General features: G+C 46.0%; 1 protein-coding gene across 1 annotated transcript in view; it reads right to left on the reverse strand.

The window, feature by feature from the left end:
* Positions 1-21,714, reverse strand: part of LOC115464829 (activating signal cointegrator 1 complex subunit 3-like) — a 417,679-nt gene that overhangs the window by 285,560 nt on the left and 110,405 nt on the right. Inside the window, exon 4 of the mRNA XM_030195187.1 lies at positions 14,207-14,790. Within this exon, the coding sequence (XP_030051047.1) occupies positions 14,207-14,790 (584 nt within the window). The remainder of the gene's footprint in view (positions 1-14,206; positions 14,791-21,714) is intronic.

Below are 21,714 nucleotides of genomic sequence, written 5' to 3' on the forward strand. Positions count from 1 at the left end.
GTGAAACGACTGGTTCCTCTGGAAGAAATGAGACCGCTGCGGCTGAACACCTCTGACTGACCGAAAACGGCGGAAATCCAGTCCTCGCCCACGGCTAAAACCAGAATAGCACTGAGGAGCTCTAGAACTATCTTCTGGTAGATGAGGAAACCTTGGTGCTTCCCAAACTATTGACCAGTTTGTCTAACTCAGGCCCAAACAAAAAGGAACCTCGGAAAAGGGAACTTACTCAACTTAGATGCCGCATCCACAGACCAACCTCTCAGCCAGAGAGAACGACGAGCTGCCACGTTGACAGCCATGGATTTCAACGATGCCCTCAACAAGTCAGATAAAGCAGAGCCCATCTCAATCTTGGCCACCTCTGTGTCAATTGAAGACAAATCTTCCTAAGACCTGTCCAAAACTCGGTCGGCCCACTGAAAGCATGCTCTAGCTACTAAAAAGCCACAAATAGCCGCCAGCACAGCCACAGAGGAGACGTCAAAACTACTCTTTAAGAGGGCCTCCACCCTACGATCCTGAACATCCCGAAGAGCCTTACCACCATCTACTGGATCGTATTGCGCTTAGTGACCGCAGACACTACTGCATCTACCACAGGCACCTTCAGAAGAGATTTATCAACATCTGGGACTAGATAAAGGTGCACCATGGATCCTGCTAGCCTAAAGGGAGAATCCAGGAAATCCCATTGAGCCTGGATGATATCCCTAATGTCCTGGTGCATAGGAAAAGTTTTCCCAGGATGCCTGATACCCTTAACTAGGAGATCAACCTTGCGGACCTCCGGAATCACAAGCTGGTCCTCCTCAAAATGTAAAGTGCAAGCCACCAATGAAATAAGCTCCTGTAAGTCCTCTTTGTGAAATACACGCAGCACAGACGGATCCTCACCTGGGAAAGAGGGATCGGTCCCTGCCTCCAAGGAATCCGGATCCTCTAATTCCGGATCATCTTGCATTTCCATGTCTTCTAAAGAGGGCATCTCCAAATCTGGATCTGAAGTTTGCTCTTCCTCGAATCTCCAGGATTCTCTAGGCCTTTTGGCTGAGACAGCCTGCCTGGCACCAGAGCCCCCAAGGAAAGAGGAGAAGGGCCTGCCTGTTTAAGTAAAAAGGCTTGGTACATCTGAAGTACAAACTCTGGTGGGAATCCTCCCTCCAGAACCCCCCCCCCCCCCCCCGGAGCAGGCGGCAAAACCACTGGATGATCAGCTGGCTGACGAACAGAAGAAGAGGCCTGGTTTTCCAAAACGGAGGGGGAAGGTAAAATAGCCGCCGCTCCCGCCAAAATGGGAGTGGGAACAGAGTCTGACCTTCGTGCAGACTGAACCGATACTGCATGAGAGAGAGACGCGACGGGAGCAGAAGCCAGAAGAAAAGCAGCTGACCCAGCCGACTCCACAGTGGTACAATATTTACAAGCGCCGGAGGCTCCAACCCCCTGATGCTGACAAACGGAGCATCTGCGCAGCTTTTCCGCCATAGCGTGTCCCGCGGCACAATCGTGCCTTTTTTTAAATAAGAAACCGGCAAACGAGCTGACCGACCAAGGGAACTCCCTTAACAAAAAAAAAAAAAAAAATGTTGCCCTAGAGCTGCTCTGCAGAACACGCTGTAGCTGTACAGATTAAAGTTTTGTTTTTTGTTTTTTTAATGTGGCTGCCTCTCCAACAGCTGCAGTATTCTCCCTCCACAGAGACTGAGCACTCCCCAGCCCTAAAATAAGAACAATTTGCTGGGGAACCACAGGAGGAAAACGTGGTGGAGACCCCCAGTACCCACCGGGTGTAAACCCTTGGCATACTGAAGTGTACACTACACTCAGTCAGAAGAAGCCTGAATACCCAGGGGCACAGAAGTAAATCAAACAGGTTTTGTTTTTTTTTAAACAAACTACCTTAGAAAGGGAAAAGACAGGAAAATCTGAGAAGAGACTGAAGGGCTCACATCCTTCCACCTGCTGGAGACTGAGAATACTGACTCTAGGGCTAGTTGGCCAGGGCTCTTATTACTACTACTACTACTTAACATTTCTAGAGCGCTACTAGGGTTATGCAGCGCTGTACAAAATACACAAAGAAGGACGATCCCTGCTCAAAGGAGCTTACAATCTAAAGAACGAAATGTCAAGTTGGGGCAGTCAAGATTTCCTGGGTAGAGGTGTAGAGGTTAGGTGCCGAAGGCGACATTGAAGAGGTGGGCTTTAAGCAGGGATTTGAAGATGGGCAGGGAGGGGGCCTGGCGTATGGGCTCGGGGAGTTTGTTCCACGCGTGGGGTGAGGCGAGGCAGAAAGGGCGGAGCCTGGAGTTGGCGATGGTGGAGAAGGGTACTGAAAGGAGGGATTTGTCTTGAGAGCGGAGGTTACGGGTAGGAACGTAAGGGGAGATGAGGGTTGAGAGGTAAGGAGGGGCTGCAGATCGAGTACATTTGTAGGTTAGTAGCAGAAGCTTGAATTGAATGCTCTCGGCTCTCTAGAGTCAGAGTTCTCAGTCTCCACCTGCTGGAAGGAGTGCACAACCCACCAGTCAGTTCCTGGACCGGTCCGGCGGGACACTAAGGAAAAGGGGGAATTGTCTCTACTGCTCTTTTTCTTTTATTCTGCTTCCATCCAGATCTCAAGGACAGCATTCTTATAAACTCAAACTAAAGCTTAGCCTACCTTTGCCAGGTTCCGGTAGTTTACACACAAGCAGTGGAGACTTGTACTCTAGGGCAGCTCCTCTCCTCCCAAAGCCTCTCTGTTCTGCCCAAGGACTTTTACTCCCTGCTCACTGTTGAACCCCACCCTCCTGGCCAGGCAGCCTAAAGTCCCTATGCTACATTGGCTTTGCAGTTCAGCCTCTGACAGGGCAGGTTTATTGCCACCTGCTGTGCAGTGGATGAACTGAAACTTTAGGGGGTCTTTTACTAAAGCTTAGCTTGAGTTATCTGCAGCAGGGCCCATAGGCATAAAATGGGCCCTGCTGCAGATAACTCAAGCAAAGCTTTAGTAAAAGACCCCCTCAGTGAGGCAGTGTTTCTAGGGACACCTGTCAATATGACACTCACTCCCTCACAGGCACTTTTATGTTCTTAACCCCCAATCTATGTAACTGATTGTTTCACAGTTCCAAATCTAAGACAAAAGCAGAATATATCCTCTCTTAAAGTTAGGAAATATATCAATATGCCCAGATAGTAAATGGGAGTGTAGAGTGGGCTTATAAATACACAAGCACCTGGCATTAGCTTTACTTACAGCACATGTAATTAATTAATTATAGCATACAAGAAATAAATAGTCTTTACATCACAAGCAACCTTAATTAAGTTGTAAAGTGACCTTGGCTTCAGGCATTGTTAAATTAGTCTAGTTTAAATTAAGTACCTGTAAATAACAGGCATTAGCTATTCCGGGGGGGGGGGGGGGGGGGGGGGGGGGGGGATATTTGTCTCATTTTCAGTAGTAAAAAACAATCTAGAGTGGACATTTTTTTGAGAGGAAAATACAGGCTTCATTTCCATGAACAGATTTCTTAAGCTTTTTAACAACATACATTTACAAGTCTGGAAGCTTACAATTATTCTATGTCACAAGCTAAATCAAGAATAATTCATCAACCTCAGGAGGTTGCACACTCTTTAAACCACAAGATAGACGAATATTATTGTTCTCCAATGGCCATCGTTATAAGCTGTAATGCTACCAGTAAAGGTTGCAGATGTGAAGTGTCTCCCACAATACACACTGCCCACATTCATTCCGCCACTAATTGTCCAATAACCGCATTCCTATCTGGTTTCTATTGGCATCAAGACACATTCTGTGCATATAGAGTGGATTCTCATTCAGGAAAACATTCCTTCCCGGCATAGGACACAAGAGATACAGCTGAAAAGAGGACCAGCCTAGTGATCCAGTGGGAATGCAATGCATGGCCATACAAGGGACCGTTGTCCAAGTCCAAGCTCAGGTCTTCTGCTTTCCAGACCAGCCAGGGCTGGGAATGCTGCATGAAAAAGCATTGTTGGGTCGACTGTAATAGTAGCTAGCAGGACTGATGAATGCACGAGTGGATGTCGTCATTATACATCACCAGAACAGGATAGATTTTCCAGAGTTCTAAACTTAAAATAAAGTTCTGAGCATGTATGGCCCCCTTCTCATGTGCAGCGGCCTTCTCAGCTTCTCACTTTTAAAACTTTAAGCAGGCTCCCGATCAATCCTGCTGTCTATGGAATACATTTGATACAGATGAGCAACAAGCAGAACACAGTCTCAGGCCCACATCCTATGTATCTGTCCTGATATTTAAGAGCTGCCTGTAAAGAACTACTACTACTTATCATTTCTATAGCGCTACCGGACGTACGCAGCGCTTCACACTTGAACATGGAGAGACAGTGCCTGCTCAATAGAGCTTACAATCTAATTATGACAGACAGACAGCACAAGTAAGGGATAAGGGTTAGGACAGACAGGGATAGGGGACAGTTGAAGGTTTAGGTTTAGGAGTTAAAAGCAACATCGAAGAGGTGGGTTTTTAGCCTAGATTTGAAGATGGCCAGAGATGAGGCTTGGCGTACCGGCTCAGGAAGTTTATTCCAAGCATACGATGCAGCAAGATAGAAGGAACGGAGTCTGGAGTTAGCGGTGGAGGAGAAGGGTGCAGATAAGAGAGATTTGCCCAGTGAGCGGAGTTCCCGGGGAGGAGTGTAGGGAGAAATGAGAGTGGAGAGGTATTGAGGAGCTGCAGAGTGAATGCATTTGTAAGTCAGTAAGAGGAGTTTGAACTGAATGCGGAAACGGATAGGGAGCCAATGAAGTGACGAGAGTTCCCAGATCACACAGAGTGAGGGCATTGCTTGATCAAAGGTACTTTTCTTTATTGTAGCCTGGTCCAAACCTAGGTGTGAAACAAATACATGAAGGGAGGGCTACATTGCTATTTTACAAACTGTACTCACTGAACCAGAATTTAGGACAACCACAGTGGTTGTAGAGGCTGTGAATTGATGAGACTTTTTGTTTTTAGAGGAGTACTCATTTGTAAACAGAACTAGATGCAGGATGCCATTTAATTTGCTAAAGTTCTTTCGGGGACTGCTATGCCAATTCTGTTTGCATCAAAAGGAAACAGATATATAGATTTCCTGTTGTATTCAGTTCTTTGGAGTAGGGGAGATCCCACCTACAGATCAGAGCTTCCTCATGCAAATTCCTACAAAGCTTTAGACAGAATATTAAAAGTAGAAGTTCAAAAATCTGGATTGCTTGGGGATCAGGATAGTCCGAATTTAGGGATTTTCTGGGTTCTCAGGCAGTACTTTCTTCTGGTGGAAAAAAATAGTCTTAGGGTGGAAAAAAGTGCATCTTTGCAGAGAAACAGCAAGAGTCCAGGATCCCATTTTGGATTTTCATTTGTGGGGATGGGGGGACAGCTTCTACCTTAGAATTAATCATTTGGCATTTTATCAATAACAATAATAATGTTGTAACTTCTCTCCTAAAGGAGATTTTTCACACATCCTTTAATGTAATTCTTTCACTTACTAAAAGCCTCCCTCCCTCCCTCCTTCCTTCCCTCCCTGCACAGTCTCTTGTTCCCTCCCCCCCCCCCCCCCCCCGGCACCCAGCTCCGCCCGCTTGCTCTCACCTTTTTCCTTAAGTCATGCTGCAGCAGCAGCCTTACTCACAAGGCTGCCTCCGGCATTCACCATGCCTTTCCCCTCCAACCTGTCCCACTCCCTTCCAATGCAATTTCCTGTTGTCAGAAGGGTCAGAGGGGAAAGGCACGGTGAATGCGGGAGACAGCCTGTGAGTAAGGCTGCCGCTGCAGAATGAAGACTTCAGGAGGCGAGAGCAAGCGGGCAGAGCTGGGTATGGGACAGAGACTGTGCAGGGAGGGAGGCGTAGTCACGGGAGGCCTCAGAGAGCAAGCAGGGAAAGAGAGAGAGACGCTGAGCCGTGTACGAGGGAAAGGTGGGACAGAGTCCGGATTCTCAGGCAGGCCAGAACTCACGGTTTCGAGAGGTCTGGATTTGTGGACTTGCTGTATTTCCTATCACTATGGGTAAAAAATTGGGATGCGTTGGAAGAACTATTTGGCTAAGAAGAAACTGCATGTGCTTGTCCTTCGAGTTCAAGGATTCTTCCAACTCAGAAAACAGATAATAAGGAGACAATATTTTGTGGGAAGCAGAGTCCAGCAGTGAAAATGGAACGTTGATAAAGTTACAACAACTGTATGGTCCCCAGGAACAGGGGGCTTCTGCACTGGCAGTATGGCATGGAGAAGTTCCTTTATGAAGCATGAAAAGATGGGGCACTGCAGAGCTGGAAAACTATCCAATGAAGTGTGGAAGACAAAGAGCAATGAAACATTTCTCATCAAGCAATAACCTTCTGCTCAGTGTGCTGCTGCGGCTAGGAAAGCGAATAGAATGTTGGGTGTTATTAGGAAGGGTATGGAGTCCAGGTGTGCGGATGTTATAATGCCGTTGTATCGCTCCATGGTGCGACCGCACCTGGAGTATTGTGTTCAGTACTGGTCTCCGTATCTCAAAAAAGATATAGTAGAATTGGAAAAGGTACAGCGAAGGGCGACGAAAATGATAGTGGGGATGGGACGACTTTCCTATGAAGAGAGGCTGAGAAGGCTAGGGCTTTTCAGCTTGGAGAAGAGACGGCTGAGGGGAGATATGATAGAAGTGTATAAAATAATGAGTGGAATGGATCGGGTGGATGTGAAGCGACTGTTCACGCTATCCAAAAATACTAGGACTAGAGGGCATGAGTTGAAGCTACAGTGTGGTAAATTTAAAACGAATCGGAGAAAATTTTTCTTCACCCAACGTGTAATTAGACTCTGGAATTCGTTGCCGGAGAACGTGGTACGGGCGGTTAGCTTGACGGAGTTTAAAAAGGGGTTAGATAGATTCCTAAAGGACAAGTCCATAGACCGCTATTAAATGGACTTGGAAAAATTCCGCATTTTTAGGTATAACTTGTCTGGAATGTTTTTACGTTTGGGGAGCGTGCCAGGTGCCCTTGACCTGGATTGGCCACTGTCGGTGACAGGATGCTGGGCTAGATGGACCTTTGGTCTTTCCCAGTATGGCACTACTTATGTACTTATGTACTAATGTTGCTACTATTGGAGATTCTACATGGAATGTTGCTATTCCACTAGCAACATTCCATGTAGAAGGCTGCGTAGGCTTCTGTTTCTGTGAGTCTGACGTCCTGCACGTACGTGCAGGACGTCAGACTCACAGAAGCAGAAGCCTGCGCGGCCACATTGGGGTTAGATAGATTCCTAAAGGACAAGTCCATAGACCGCTATTAAATGGACTTGGAAAAATTCCGCATTTTTAGGTATAACTTGTCTGGAATGTTTTTACGTTTGGGGAGCGTGCCAGGTGCCCTTGACCTGGATTGGCCACTGTCGGTGACAGGATGCTGGGCTAGATGGACCTTTGGTCTTTCCCAGTATGGCACTACTTATGTACTTATGTACTAATGTTGCTACTATTGGAGATTCTACATGGAATGTTGCTATTCCACTAGCAACATTCCATGTAGAAGGCTGCGTAGGCTTCTGTTTCTGTGAGTCTGACGTCCTGCACGTACGTGCAGGACGTCAGACTCACAGAAGCAGAAGCCTGCGCGGCCACATTGGGGTTAGATAGATTCCTAAAGGACAAGTCCATAGACCGCTATTAAATGGACTTGGAAAAATTCCGCATTTTTAGGTATAACTTGTCTGGAATGTTTTTACGTTTGGGGAGCGTGCCAGGTGCCCTTGACCTGGATTGGCCACTGTCGGTGACAGGATGCTGGGCTAGATGGACCTTTGGTCTTTCCCAGTATGGCACTACTTATGTACTTATGTACTCTTGAGCATTGAGGAGACAGGTTAGAATCTCAGGCTATAACAGTCAACTTAAGCTTCTTACTGCAATTCAGCCCTAATATATAGAGCCCAAAATGTCGTAGTGGTGTAAATACTGGAGTATGGTGATAAGCATCTTCTATAAATATTTCAATGCCTGAAGTCACATGTGCTTGAAATGAAACAATGGACCTACCAGCCACGTTTTTAGGAAGACATTTGTTATTATTTTAACATTCCTTTATATTAATTTAAGGGACTGATTTTGCAAAGTTAAATATATAATGGAGTTTCACAAAAGCCATCATCAGTTTTCAAGAAACTAGGAGGAGGAAGAGGAGGATTAAGCACTCTCTTAACAAAGTTGCCTGTAGAACCACAGTTCTAAAAATAGAATGTCATTCATCAAAGCAGCGTTTTTCCAACCGCTGTGCAGTGGATACTCCCAAGTATGCTGCAAGAAGACCGGGAATCTCATCCAGATAACCTGGCAAATCGCGTGACGTCTGTGAGCTTCTTCCGCCCACTCCTCGGGTCTCTCTCCTCTCCGCCGCAATCTTCAAACTTTGCGGTTGCTAGCAGTTATAAGAACAGGCCTTTCTCCATCCGGCCCCAGGGTCCTTCCTCTGATGTGACGTCCTTTTGCAACGTGAGAGGGACACAGCAGAGGGAAAGCCTCACGAGGCAAGAGGAAGGTCTGTTTTAAAAGCTGCCAGCAATGCAAAGTTTGAAAGAATAGGAACGGAGAGGACAGACAGGCAAGCAGGCAGGTGGGTGGGGAAGGGGAGATCGGCTGCAGGCAGGCAGGCATGCATGCGGGGAAGGAAAGATCGGCTGAAGGCGGGGAAGGGGAGACCGGCTGCAGGAATGCGGGCAGGGAAGAGGAGACCGGCTGCAGGAATGCGGGCGAGAATGGGGAGACCAGCTGCAGGTGTGCGGGGGGGGAACGGAGACCGACTGCACATATGTGGAAGAGAAGGAAAGAGGGGAGACAGGCTGCACATGTGTGGGAGGGAAGGGAAGAGGGGCTGCACATGCGTGGGAAGGAAGGGAAGAGAGGAGAAGGGCTGCACATGCATGGGAGAGAAGGGAAGAGAGGAGAAGGGCTGCACATGCATGGGAGAGAAGGGAAGAGAGGAGAAGGGCTGCACATGCATGGGAGAGAAGGGAAGAGAGGAGAAGGGCTGCACATGAAGGGAAGAGAGAGAGAAAACAAAATAGATCTGAGAAGGAGGCAGAGAAATTAAAGAAAGCTGAGCATGAAAGATCAGAACCAAACAGACGGGGCAGGAGGTTAAAAAAGAAACTGCAAAAGGAAAGGAAGCCCTGGAAAGAGAGTTAAGAGCACAGCTATAGGAAACCAGATTGGAAACAAGATAATTGGAATAATAAAATCACCAGAATACAAAGACAGGAAAAATGATTTTATTTTCAGCTTAGTGATTGAATTATATTGATGTTTTGAATTTATATGTCAGATTTCTTTTTATTTCTCTATGAAGAGTCTGGTATCTCTGCTTTCAGTTTTTGTGTGCATATTTTTGGGGGTTCCCTATTTCATATCAGGTAAGAGTCATGTTCTGTATCTGCAACTAAGGTGAAGGATTCTGCTGGTATGTGGTGTCTATGCAGGAATCTACTCAGTAGCATAACTAAATGAAATAACTACTTCTGAAGGTTACAGGTACGGGTGGGGATGGAGGAGATTACTTGTGGGGGATGGCATGGATCTTAGTGGGGACAGGCAGGTAGGTACGGGTCAGATTCCAGTGGTTTGCCTTGACAATATTTTGCACCACTAGATGAAAAAGGTTGAAAATCACTGGGTCAAAAGATTCCACCTACTTGGTGGCACAGTCAAATGCCAGAAGTAAATGTCAGAAACAATTCTAATAAAAAAATTAAAAAAAGCCTCAGTCTGGCACCAGCAGTCGAGTTCAGAACACCGATCCAGAGGACATTATAAAAATCATGCAAATCAACTTTATAAACCGAGTTAAAATGAAATGGTGAGCATCACATGCTTGTTTTGTTACATTTGTACCCCGCACTTTCCCACTCATGGCAGGCTCAATGCGGCTTACATGGGGCAATGGAGGGTTAAGTGACTTGCCCAGAGTCACAAGGAGCTGCCTGTGCCTGAAGTGGGAATCGAACTCAGTTCCCCAGGACCAAAGTCCACCACCCTAACCACTAGGCCACTCCTCCACTGTTGCTACTATTTGAGATTCTACATGGAATGTTGCTATTCCACTAGCAACATTCCATATAGAAGTCTGCCTTGCAGATCACCAATGTGGCCGCGCAGGCTTCTGCTTCTGCGAGTCTGAGACTCACAGAAACAGAAGCCTGCGCAGCCTTCTACATGGAATGTTGCTAGTGGAATAGCAACACTCCATGTAGAATCTCCAATGGTAGCAACATTCCATGTAGAATCTCCAATAGTATCTATTTTATTGTTAACATTTGTACCCTGCGCTTTCCCACTCATGGCAGGCTCAATGCGGCTTACATGGGGCACTGGAGGGTTAAGTGACTTGCCCAGAGTCACAAGGAGCTGCCTGTGCCTGAAGTGGGAATCGAACTCAGTTCCTCAGTTCTCCAGGACCAAAGTCCACCATCCTGACCACTAGGCCACTCCTCTACTGTTGCTACTATTTGAGATTCTACATGGAATGTTGCTATTCCACTAGCAACATTCCATGTAGAGGTCAGCCCTTGCAGATCACCAATTTGGCCGCGCAGGCTTCTGCTTCTGTGAGTCTGACGTCCTGCACGTCAGACTCACAGAAACAGAAGCCTGCGCAGCCTTCTACATGGAATGTTGCTAGTGGAATAGCAACATTCCATGTAGAATCTCCAATAGTATCTATTTTATTTTTGTTACATTTGTACCCCATGCTTTCCCACTCATGGCAGGCTCAATGCAGCTTACATGGGCAATGGAGGGTTAAGTGACCTGCCCAGAGTCACAAGGAACTGCCTGTGCCTGAAGTGAGAATCAAACTCAGTTCCTCAGTTCCCCAGGACCAAAGTTCACCACCCTAACCACTAGGCCACTCCTCCGCTCAAACTGAATACTGCAGGATAACTGCCTAGAGTAAAAGTGACATTTTGGGGTAAAAATATAAAGCAGCTTTGTTAAGGCTGCAGACAATTTAAAACGAAAGATCAAGATACCACATTAAATCATTCAGTTTTATAAAAGTAGCAACCGACATTAAAACATTAAAATCAGTTCTTATTTCTTAATTAAAACTGTTCACGCTCTAGAATTTCTCCCATCAAGGATGCAAAACAAAATAGATTGGCTCGTTGCCCATTTCCACTCCCATAGATTCCCTCCAGTTGTAACATGAGCGACAGGCTGGAAAATAACATTGTAAAGAAATAAGCCCTGTCTCTTAGGGACCTTTGTGAGTGATACTGTGGAAGACACAGAAGGTAGGGTCTTTTAATGGCAGATGACCCTAAAACAGCAACTAAGTGGATATGCCTCAGAGTGCGAGTGGAACAAGAAACACTTCAAGAAAGATTGAGGAGCTGTTGGCAAAATGACAGCTAATCTTTGTTTTTAAGTCATGAAAACAAAGATATGCAGAAATTTAAAAAGAAAATAATACCAATGGGGGAGATAAGTGACTGATTTCCAAAGGGTAGAAATCAGATTGTAAGCTCTACTGAGCAGGGACTCTCTCTTCATGTTCAAGTGTGAAGCGCTGCGTACGTCCGGTACAGCCTCAGGAGAAAGTCAGTCAGCAGCGTGTCTCCAGCCGCTGATGCTGGTACTCCCCGAACATATTCAGGTCATGCATGAACTGAACACGCTTAGGGAGTGTCGGCAACGGTGGCTGCAGGCACGCCTCTGACTTCTTCGCTCCCGAGGCAATTCAAGGAGGAAGGGGGCGGCTTTAGCAGTGGATTTCTTTGACTGGCGGGGCTTTGGCTTCCACTCCAGTAAAGGTATGTTATCTAATGTGGAGTGGGTGGGGAAGGAGAGGGAATGTGTGCCCTTCCTCTAGTCCACCCCGTGCCCCCCTCCCCCCAATGGACTTCTGGCTACACCCCTGCCATTAATCAAGATTAAAATTTTTAATCAAAATGCAGCTCTCCTTATTTCCCCTGCTTGTACCACACGTCTAACAGAGTCCTCTGACTATCAGTTAACCAAAATATTCACTATCCCAATTTTTCTTTTTTATTTTTGGTTCAAGGATTTCTAGTTATTCCCATCAGAAACACCACGGCCCTTATTTACCAAAGCTTAGCGCGGGATAACTGTTATTGTGCGTTACCTTCCACAAAGTCCATTGAATAAAATGGGTTTGGAAGCAGATCATGACATTGCTGACGCTTACTGCATGATAAAGAGAGGCTTATGCAAGTAAACACCACCACATCTAAAAGCTACACATATATTTGACAAATATGAGCTTTTTGCCTTCCAGCAGGGGGGGCCCGCGGCTGTTGATCCGCAAGGCTTGCCTGTTGGGGAAAAAGGTGATTATGAATGGGTGGTTGAGTGTGGCCCCGCCAGACTTTTGGCATTGGAGAAACAAGTTGCACGAGCTACTACTACATGAACGTAGGGCGGTGGGATCCTCCCAGAAGACACGAAGGCGTTTTCTAGAGACCTGGGATCCTTATATTCAGTCCCTGTCTCCACGTGCGCGAAGTTCAGTTTTAAATGGTTTATAACAGAGGGGTGTTTTTTGTTTTTTTCCTCTCTTTCTCCCTCTTAGGGGAGGGGGAGTATAGAGTGGGGGGAAGGGTTGGGGAATGTGAATTATGCGGTGAAATAGTAACAACATGAAGAAGGTCTAGTTCTTATGTTTGGGATGGGGGATAGATATTTGAGGGTTGGGGGGGAGGAGGGATTTGGGGGGAGGTGGGAATAAAAGTATAAAAAATTGTTGAGCCGTTAAATTGTATTTCGCTGGTGTGAACTTATCTAAAGTTTACCTATGTCTCTTTAATTGGTATAACCTGTTTGCACGGTGTAATTTTGATTTCAATAAAACATGTTGAAACATAAAAGCTACACATATTTAAATGTCGTCTCCCTTCAAATTCTACATCTCTATACAGTGTTTATAATAAGCCATTTTTAAAAGTCTCCAGGAATCCATCACCTAATAGCAGAAAAGAGCTTAGCGATGCTCAGAAAATGATAAACAGGTCTAAATTTAACCACACAGCACAGAACAAGTGCTTTGTACTATGCACTGGTCTCTAGAGCCTTTTTTTTTTTTAAACAATCTCGTATAATCTGGCAACTTCCATGAGTAGAAAACAAAAAATTAATACGAGCAAATCATTATAGCACCTCTTCCTACCTCCTCTACTCCCTCTCCCTTATTATATTACCTATCTACACTTCCCCATTACTCTGCTAAGCTTAGCCTCTTTTCTCTGCACTATACTTTGTATTCCTATTACTATGTAAGCCGCATTGAGCCTGCTATGAGTGGGAAAGCGCAGGGTACATGGAATGTTGCTACTATTGGAGATTCTACATGGAATGTTGCTACTATTTGAGGTTCTGTTGCTACTATTGGAGATTCTACATGGAATGTTGCTATTCCACTAGCAGCATTCCATGTAGAAGGCTGCGCAGGCTTCTGTTTCTGTGAGTCTGACGTCCTGCACGTACGTGCAGGACGTCAGACTCACAGAAGCAGAAGCCTGCGCGGCCACATTGGTGATCTGCAAGGGCCGACTTCTACATGGAATGTTGCTAGTGGAATAGCAACATTCCATGTAGAATCTCAAATAGTAGCAACAAGTGGCGGAGTGGCCTAGTGGTTAGGGGGTTTGGGTGGTGGACTTTGGTCCTGGGGAACCTGAGTTCGATTGCCACTTCAGGCACAGGCAGCTCCTTGTGACTCTGGGCAAGTCGCTTAACCCTCCATTGCCCCATGTAAGCCGCATTGAGCCTGCCATGAGTGGGAAAGCGCAGGATACAAGTGTAACAAATAAATAAATAAATTGTATTCACCCTTGACAGCCTCAGGTACAGCTTTAGCAGCAAGTCAGATCTTAGCGGTTACTAAAGTTGTGTCTTCCTTTACAATACGCTACCCACTGCTTTTGGCTCCTAGCCACTACTCAATTGCCCTCCCCTTGTTCCTTTCTCACCCAGTACTTCCCTCGTCCTTAATTGTCTTGTCTGTGTGTATTTTTAGATTGTAAGCTCTACTGAGCAGGGACTGTCTCTCTGTGTCAGGTGTTCAGCGCTGCGTGCGTCTGGTAGCGCTATACAAATGCTAATAATAATAATAATACAATATAAATAAGAAACCAAATGGTACAAATGTGTGCCCTACCTCATTCTGAAGTTCATCGTTGCTCTTACTGGACGCAAGCATTTCAAATAATGTGCAGCAGAGGTCATCCAACACTGGCCCGCCAGAGGTTCCCCGTAACGTTTCACCTATGTACTTCTCCACTTTGCAGCGCAGAAAAGAGCCATCTACCCTCCCAAGCGATTCGGCATCTGAGCCATCCACAAAACCGCCCTGGTAGGTCGCCAAATGATTGTTTTGAAATCTGCAGTAATCTAAGCTGATGGGTTTGTGTGTACCGTTTTCACCATTGACCGGCAGCTCCTCGGAACGATCCAGATCATACATGTCAAGTGAGAAGATTATGTTTTTACCAAAACCTCTGGCGGTATCACCATTTTTAACTTCAAACATCCGTACGAGGTCTGCAAGCTGCTCTTCTGTGAAGCGAGAAGTAATCCGACACGTGGCATCACATGCTGCTGTGGCAGATGACGGTGGAAAGGGCCCGAACATCTGCTTAATAGCTTTGGTCTCATCTTGGCCGACACATTCCTTGACATGAAAAATCTTGAAGAGAAACACAGCACCACTTTCAACTGCGTCTTGTCCGTACTCTGCTCCCACTGTTCAAAAGCAACAACAAAAAAATAAAATCCAAAAGAATTAGTATAAGCTGCATTTTAACAACTGAATCAACGTGCAAGACATCGAAAGCTCCAGATCCTGAATAAGTACCTACCAAGTGGCCAGAAACACATCAAGAGTTTTTAATTAATTGATGCTACCAATATTTACTGCTATAAATAAGAATCCACAGGGTTCGTGGACGGCAGAGGATGCTTTTGAAAAATGTTGTGTACTCGCTTCCATTACTGCAAACAGCACATTTTTCTCATGTGACATGTTACATAAAAAATGCAATCATCATTTCCTTAATTGTCATCAGAATCATCATTCATTTTTACTGTTTTACACCTGAGGATTTCTAGCTATTGGAATCATTTCTGCACATTAAGGGGTTTTTTTTCTTCTTTTTTTTAGTAAGCTGCACAGTATTTGGAGGACCTCTCAGACTTGACCCCATGAAAAGTAATGGACTTCAAGCAGTATTTCTATAAAATGTTAACTCAAAATGTTTCCCCGAGGGCACACAGCACTAAATTGCAGTACTATTAATTACTACGGTGATAAAAGAAAATAATGTATGTTGGATTAAAAATTTATCTCCATAATTCTATGACAGCACCCACGCTCCAGCAGAGCTGTGAAATCTGTATGGGCACTGAGTGAGCACTTAGGATCTGAATAGAGAATGAAACGAGGACAAAGTCTGTCCCCGTCCCCGTGGGTTCTGTCTCTGTCCCCGCGGGCCCTGTCTCTGTCCTCATCTGCAGAAGCCTCGAACAATTATGATTTATATTTAAATCTTTTTGTTAAAGTATACAAAGGAACAATATGCTGTGCAACTGTTGTGTATAAATTACAAATAGAAAACAATAATAACAGCGAGAAGTTATAATAATCTTCCTCACCTCCACCCTCTACCCTTCCAACCCCAACAATAACTAATTTTTACTACCCCAAGGAATCCTAATCCACCCTGTTAAAATGTCTGGGGGTTCAAAATACAACCCGTTCTGTATGCCCTAAAGGGAAGAAAAAAATACCTATGAAGTACTGGTATGATTTTTTAATCTATGGATGAATATTAAGTAATAAACAATCTCAGGATTCAGTCTAGCTTTCCTCTCTTCCACAGTCCTTCCGGCAATAGAAGATGTCTTACGTGAGAAACTGCAGTGGCTCCCACTCAGGGAACGTATCACCTTTAAAGTATGTACCTTGGTCCACAAGATCATTCATGGTGAGGCCCCTGCATACATGTCTGACTTAATAGACCTGCCACCCAGAAATGCCAAAAGATCATCCCGAACTTTCCCCAATCTCCACTTCCCTAAATGCAAAGGCATAAAATACAAAGCCCTGCATGCCTCAACCTTCTCTTACACAAGCACGAAATTCTGGAATACACTACCACGCAACCTGAAAATGAATTATGAATTAACCCACTTCCGCAAACTATTGAAAACTCACCTCTTCGAGAAAAGCTATGGCAAGAATCAAAACATATGAAGTCCTTACGCAATAACAGAGATAGGGCAATACACTCTCTTCTGATCTCTCTTCCCCTTATTCTCACCACACTTAAAACTCTACCCACAGATGGAACTGTTATACCCTAATGTTCTCTTGCCATTGTTCTATCGCCGATCACTTCCCCATTGTTACATTCTACTGTTCCACTCCCAAACTATGTTTGACTTTGACTTGTTTTCCCAAAATATGTTTGACTTCGACTGTCTTCCCATAACTCTTCTCTATATAACCCATAACCATATTGTAAGCAATGTAATTCCATGACTCACAATGTATTGTAAGCCACACTGAACCCGCAAATAGGTGGGAAAATGTGGGATACAAATGCAATAGATAATAATAATAATAATAATAATAATAAGGTGTGCTGCTAGCAGGATGTACAGGATCCCCTATGCAAATTTTGCTAGTTGTGGCCAGAATGTCTGCATGTTTTTCCCAAAAATCAAAATATCATGGTCTGCATCACTCAAACATAAATAACAGTCCAGTTCATTAACAGGCTTCAAAGTAGAAAATGGCACAGGGACAAAGTTTGTCCTCGTCCCCATCTTATTCTCTTGTTCTGAATAGCAGAACACTGCCAAATATCTGCAGGTACAGGCCAGCAGTAGCTGTGCTAAATAGATGCTTGAGGTGGCTGAAAAGTATTTGACTGGGTCCTGTAGAGACTGACTCCTTTGCACAATTTCTAACACACCTCCTGATCTAACAGAGCAAATGACCCTTTTTTAATGTGATAAGCCACTTCCCACTACAGCATCCCAGCAGATTATACTGAACAACGGCACACAGAATCATCCATATAAGATCTTTTGCATTTAAAATCGCAATATACAAGAGTTTGAAGTCAGATTCATAATATCAGCTGGGGGGGGGGGGGGGGGGGAAAAAGCATGCCTGCAGCTTTTTTTGAAAAAGAGAATTAGCTCGGGTCATTCTTAATTCCAAAGTGAGGACCTTAAGAATGCAAAAGCTGACTTTTAACGTCCTGGCTAAATGAATCTCAGACAGCAAAGACAGTTGTAATAACCTTTTCTGGGCTGATCTTCCCATGCTCGTTTCTGATGCTTAATGTGGTTGGAGAGGTATTGCTTTATGTATAATCTACAGAGAAATGCTGCATTCAATTGAAGCCTAAAAACCTTCCCTTTCTGCCCCACCTATGCCACCAGAACAGTGTTGCCCAATTATTTTTATTATTGTAAATTCAAATTTAGGTGAAAAGTTTCAGATCTAGAAATTAGTGCTAGAGAAAGACATGGAGGCAACGTTTGTCCCCATCCCTGCCAACTCTGCCCCATCCACACAAGCCTCAAACAGTTATGATTTTATATTTAAATCTTTATTAAAATACTAGTAAAAAAGGTCCGTTTCCAAAACAAATGAAACGGCCGCTAGCAAGGTTTTCCTTGGAGTATGTATTTTTGAGAGAGAGAGAGAGAGAGAGAGAGAGTGAATGTGCGAGTGTGTGTGGGTGTGAGTGTGTCTGTGAGAATGAGTGTGTGTGTGATGTGTGTGGAAGTGCGTATGTGTGACACAGTGAGTGTGAGAGAGTGTGTTTCACACAGATACAGTGATTGGGAGAAAGAGAGTGAGACTGTGTTCGAGTGTCTGTGTGAGAGAGAGAGAGTGAGACTGTGCGCGATTGTATCTGAGAGAGAGAGTGTGTATGGGAATGAGAGTGTGTGTGAGAATGAGTGTGTGCCAGGATGGTCCCCCCTCCTGCAAGGTGCCCCCTCCCTGTCTCCCTGCCATGTGTAAGTGTGTATTTGTGAGAGAGTGAGTGTGTGTGTGTGTGAGTGTGTTTGTGAGAGAGTGTGTATGTGGGAATGAGAGTGAGTGTGAAAATGAGTGTGTAGCAGGATGGGCCCCCCTCCCTCAGATGTGGCCCCCTCCCTCTCCTCCTGCCAGGTGCAAGTGTATGTTTGTGAGTGTGAGAGAGTGAGACTGTGTGCGAGTGTCTCTGTGAGACAGTGTGTGTATGGGAATGTGAGTGTGTGTAAGAATGAGAGTGTGTGCCAGGGTGGCCCCCTCCCTCCCAGGTGCAAGTGTGTGTTTGTGACAGAGAGAGAGAGTGTGTGTGGGGGAATGATCGTGTGTGCCAGGGTGGGGCGCCTCCCTCCCCTCCCCCTCCCAGATTTAAGTGTGTGTTAGTGACAGAGAGAGAGAGTGTGTGTGAGTGTGTTTGTGAGAGAGAGAGAGTGTGTGTGCATGAAGGAGAGTGTGTGCCAGGTGAAGGTGAGTGTGTGCCAGGGTGGCCCCCCTCCCTCATTGTCTGCTTCCCTGCCAGGGGCCCCCCTCCCTCTCTCCCCACCTCCTCCAGCCCTCCCTGCCACTTGATCCCGTTCTTCGGTACTCCTCCCCCTGCCTGCTAGCACTGATGTTTACCTCCTCCTCTTCTGTCCCTCCCTGCCTCTTGATCGGCGATCTTCGTCACTCCTCCCCCTGCCTGGTACACACCTACCTTCTCCTCCTCCGGGCCGCCCTGCCACTTGATGTTGTATCTTTGGTACTCCTAGGGCTGGCGCTATAAAAAGAAGCGCTCAGCTGTCCTGAGCGCTAACTACAAAAAATGTTTAAGAAAATGTAAAAACGCGGCACCACAGGCAGCCTTGAGGCATTGGCTGCTGGTTGTGCAGGCTCCTCCCATCTCTTACGTCACTGCCCCCGGAGTGACGTAGGGGCAGTGACGTAAGAGATGGGTGGAGCCTGCACAGCCAGCAGCCAATGGCTCAAGGCTGCCTGCGGTGCTGGTTTTTTTTTTTTTTTACATTTTTTGTTGTTTGCGCTCAGGTTAGTCGTCAGCTGATTGTTTTTTTTTTTTTTGTAGCACTGGCCCTGCTGCTGAACATGAAAAGCAGCAGTGGCCGGCAATGGGAGCTGGGGCTGGCGCTGTCGCGGTGGAGGAAAAGTGGGCTGGCAGGGCCCGTCTAGGGCCAGCCGTGGCTACGCCCCTGGCAGCAGTCTTGAGCGATTCTACTCCTCCCCTGCCTGGGTTGGTGTTTGCTGGGGTGTGGCGTTCAGTGTGTTTGCAGTGTCAACCTGGGGGGGGGGGGGTTTGGTGACGGGTGGCGACTTTGGTGGGTGGGGGACATGCTGGGGGGTTTTGTTCTGTGTGTTAACGGTGGCAACCTTGGGGGGGGGGGGATGTTTTGGTGACGGTCGGCGACTTTGGGGGGTGGGGGAAGTTGGGAAGGGCGGATAGTGTGTTTCCAACCTTCTAATGGGACGTCATTTTACGTTGAGCGCTGTTATTTGCTGAGTGTCATTGCTCCGCCCTCGACGTCATTACGTTTGACGCGTGGGCGGGGCAGACACTCATGGAGCAAAAAAGTGGTCTCAGCCGCTTCACTTTAGAACGTTGGGAAAGTGAGGCTTCATTAGAATGTTGGAGGTGCGTTTTATATAGAGAGATAAAAACAAACAAGATTCTATAGAGCACAGACATAACACTTGACAGAAAAAGATTGGATTAGCATAATCAAGGGACTGAGAAAGATGTTAGATTTTTTTTTTAGAGAAAAAATGTTTTTAGAGAAACAAATGGCTAAAGATGTAAAGAGATGTGACAAGACATTTTTCAGATACACTGGAGAAAGGAGAAAAGATAGAAATGAAATTGCAAGACTGAAAGATAATGAGAATGGCTATGTGGAGAGTGATGAGGATAAAGCGAATGTGCTAATAAATACTTCTTATAAGTGTTCACCTGGAGAAGGACCAAGGTCGGCTGCCAAGGGAATATCTGGGAACGAAGTGGATATTGCACCATTTATGGAAGAAAGAGTTTATAAACAGCTTGAGAATCTGAAGATGGACAAATCTATGGGGCCGGATGGGATACATTCCAGGATACTGACGGAGGTCAGAAAAGTCCTGGCGGGACCTCTTAAAGATTTATCTAATACTACTACTACTACTACTACTTAGCATTTCTATAGCGCTGCCAGGGTTACGCAGCGCTGTACAAGTTTAAACATGGGGAAGTGCGGTCCCTGCTCAAGAGAGCTTACAATCTAAAGGTAACAAACTATGTAGTCAGTGTAGGTATCATGAATGGGGAAGGTGGTTAGGCGCCAAAAGCAAGGGAGAAGAGATGGGCTTTGAGTAAGGACTTGAAAATGGGCAGGGAGGGCGCATGGCGTATGGGCTCGGGAAGTCTGTTCCAGGCATAAGGTGATGCGAGGCAGAAGGGGCGTAGTCTGGAGTTAGCGGTGGTGGAGAAGGGTACAGATAGGAGTGATTTGTTCTGAGAGCGGAGGTTACGGGTGGGAACATACGGGGAGAGGAGGGTAGAGAGGTAATGGGGGGCTGCAGATTGAGTGCACTTGAAGGTCAATAGGAGAAGCTTGAACTGTATACGGTAGCGGATCGGGAGCCAGTGAAGCGACTTGAGGAGAGGGGTGATATGAGAGTATCGGTTCACGCGGTAGATAAGACGTGCGGCGGAATTTTGGACAGATTGAAGGGGGGATAGGTGGCTAAGCGGGAGGCCAGCGAGGAGAAGGTTGCAATAGTCAAGACGAGAGGTAACGAGCAAGTGGACGAGGGTTCGGGTGGTCTGTTCAGAGATGAATGGGCGAATTTTGCTAATATTAAAGAGGAAGAAGCGACAGGTCTTAGCTGTCTGCTGGATATGGGCAGAGAAGGAGAGGGAGGAGTCGAAAATGACTCCGAGATTGCGGGCTGAAGAGACGGGGAGGATGAGGGCGTTGTCAAGAGACGGAAAGTGGGGGAAGAGGAGAAGAGGGTTTGGGTGGAAAGACAAAGAGCTCAGTCTTTGCCATGTTCAGTTTCAGATGCCGGTTGGACATCCAGGCAGCGATGTCTGAGAGGCAGGCCAAAACTTTGGCCTGGGTTTCGACTGTGATGTCGGGAGTGGAGAGGTAAAGCTGGGTGTCATCAGCATAGAGATGGGAGAGGTTCAGTGGGATTGGAGATGAGCGGATGTGGTCCCTCTCCACAAAAGTGGAGACAGGGAAGAAGTGGGAAACTACAGACCGGCAAGTGTCACGTTGGTGGTAGGAAAAATAATGGAGTCACTGCTGAAAGAAAGGATAACTAACTTTTTAGAAGCCAACGGGTTACAGGATCTAAGGCAACATGGCTTTACCAATGAAAAATCCTGCCAAACAAAACTGATTGACTTCTTTGACTGGGTGACCAAAGAACTGGATGAAGGACATGAGCTGAGATAGATGTAATCTACTTGGATTTCTGCAAAGTCTTTGATATGGTACCCCACAGAAGACTTGTGAATAAGTTGAGAGGGCTGACCTTAGGACCAAAAGTGGTGAACTGGATAGGAAACTGGTTGACCGACATGTGGCAGACCGTGGTGGTAAACGGAATCCGCTCGGAGGAAAGGAAGGTGAGCAGTGGAGCTC

The sequence above is a fragment of the Microcaecilia unicolor genome, chromosome 3 (assembly GCF_901765095.1).
Source record: "Microcaecilia unicolor chromosome 3, aMicUni1.1, whole genome shotgun sequence".
Classification (NCBI taxonomy): Eukaryota; Metazoa; Chordata; class Amphibia; order Gymnophiona; family Siphonopidae; genus Microcaecilia; species Microcaecilia unicolor.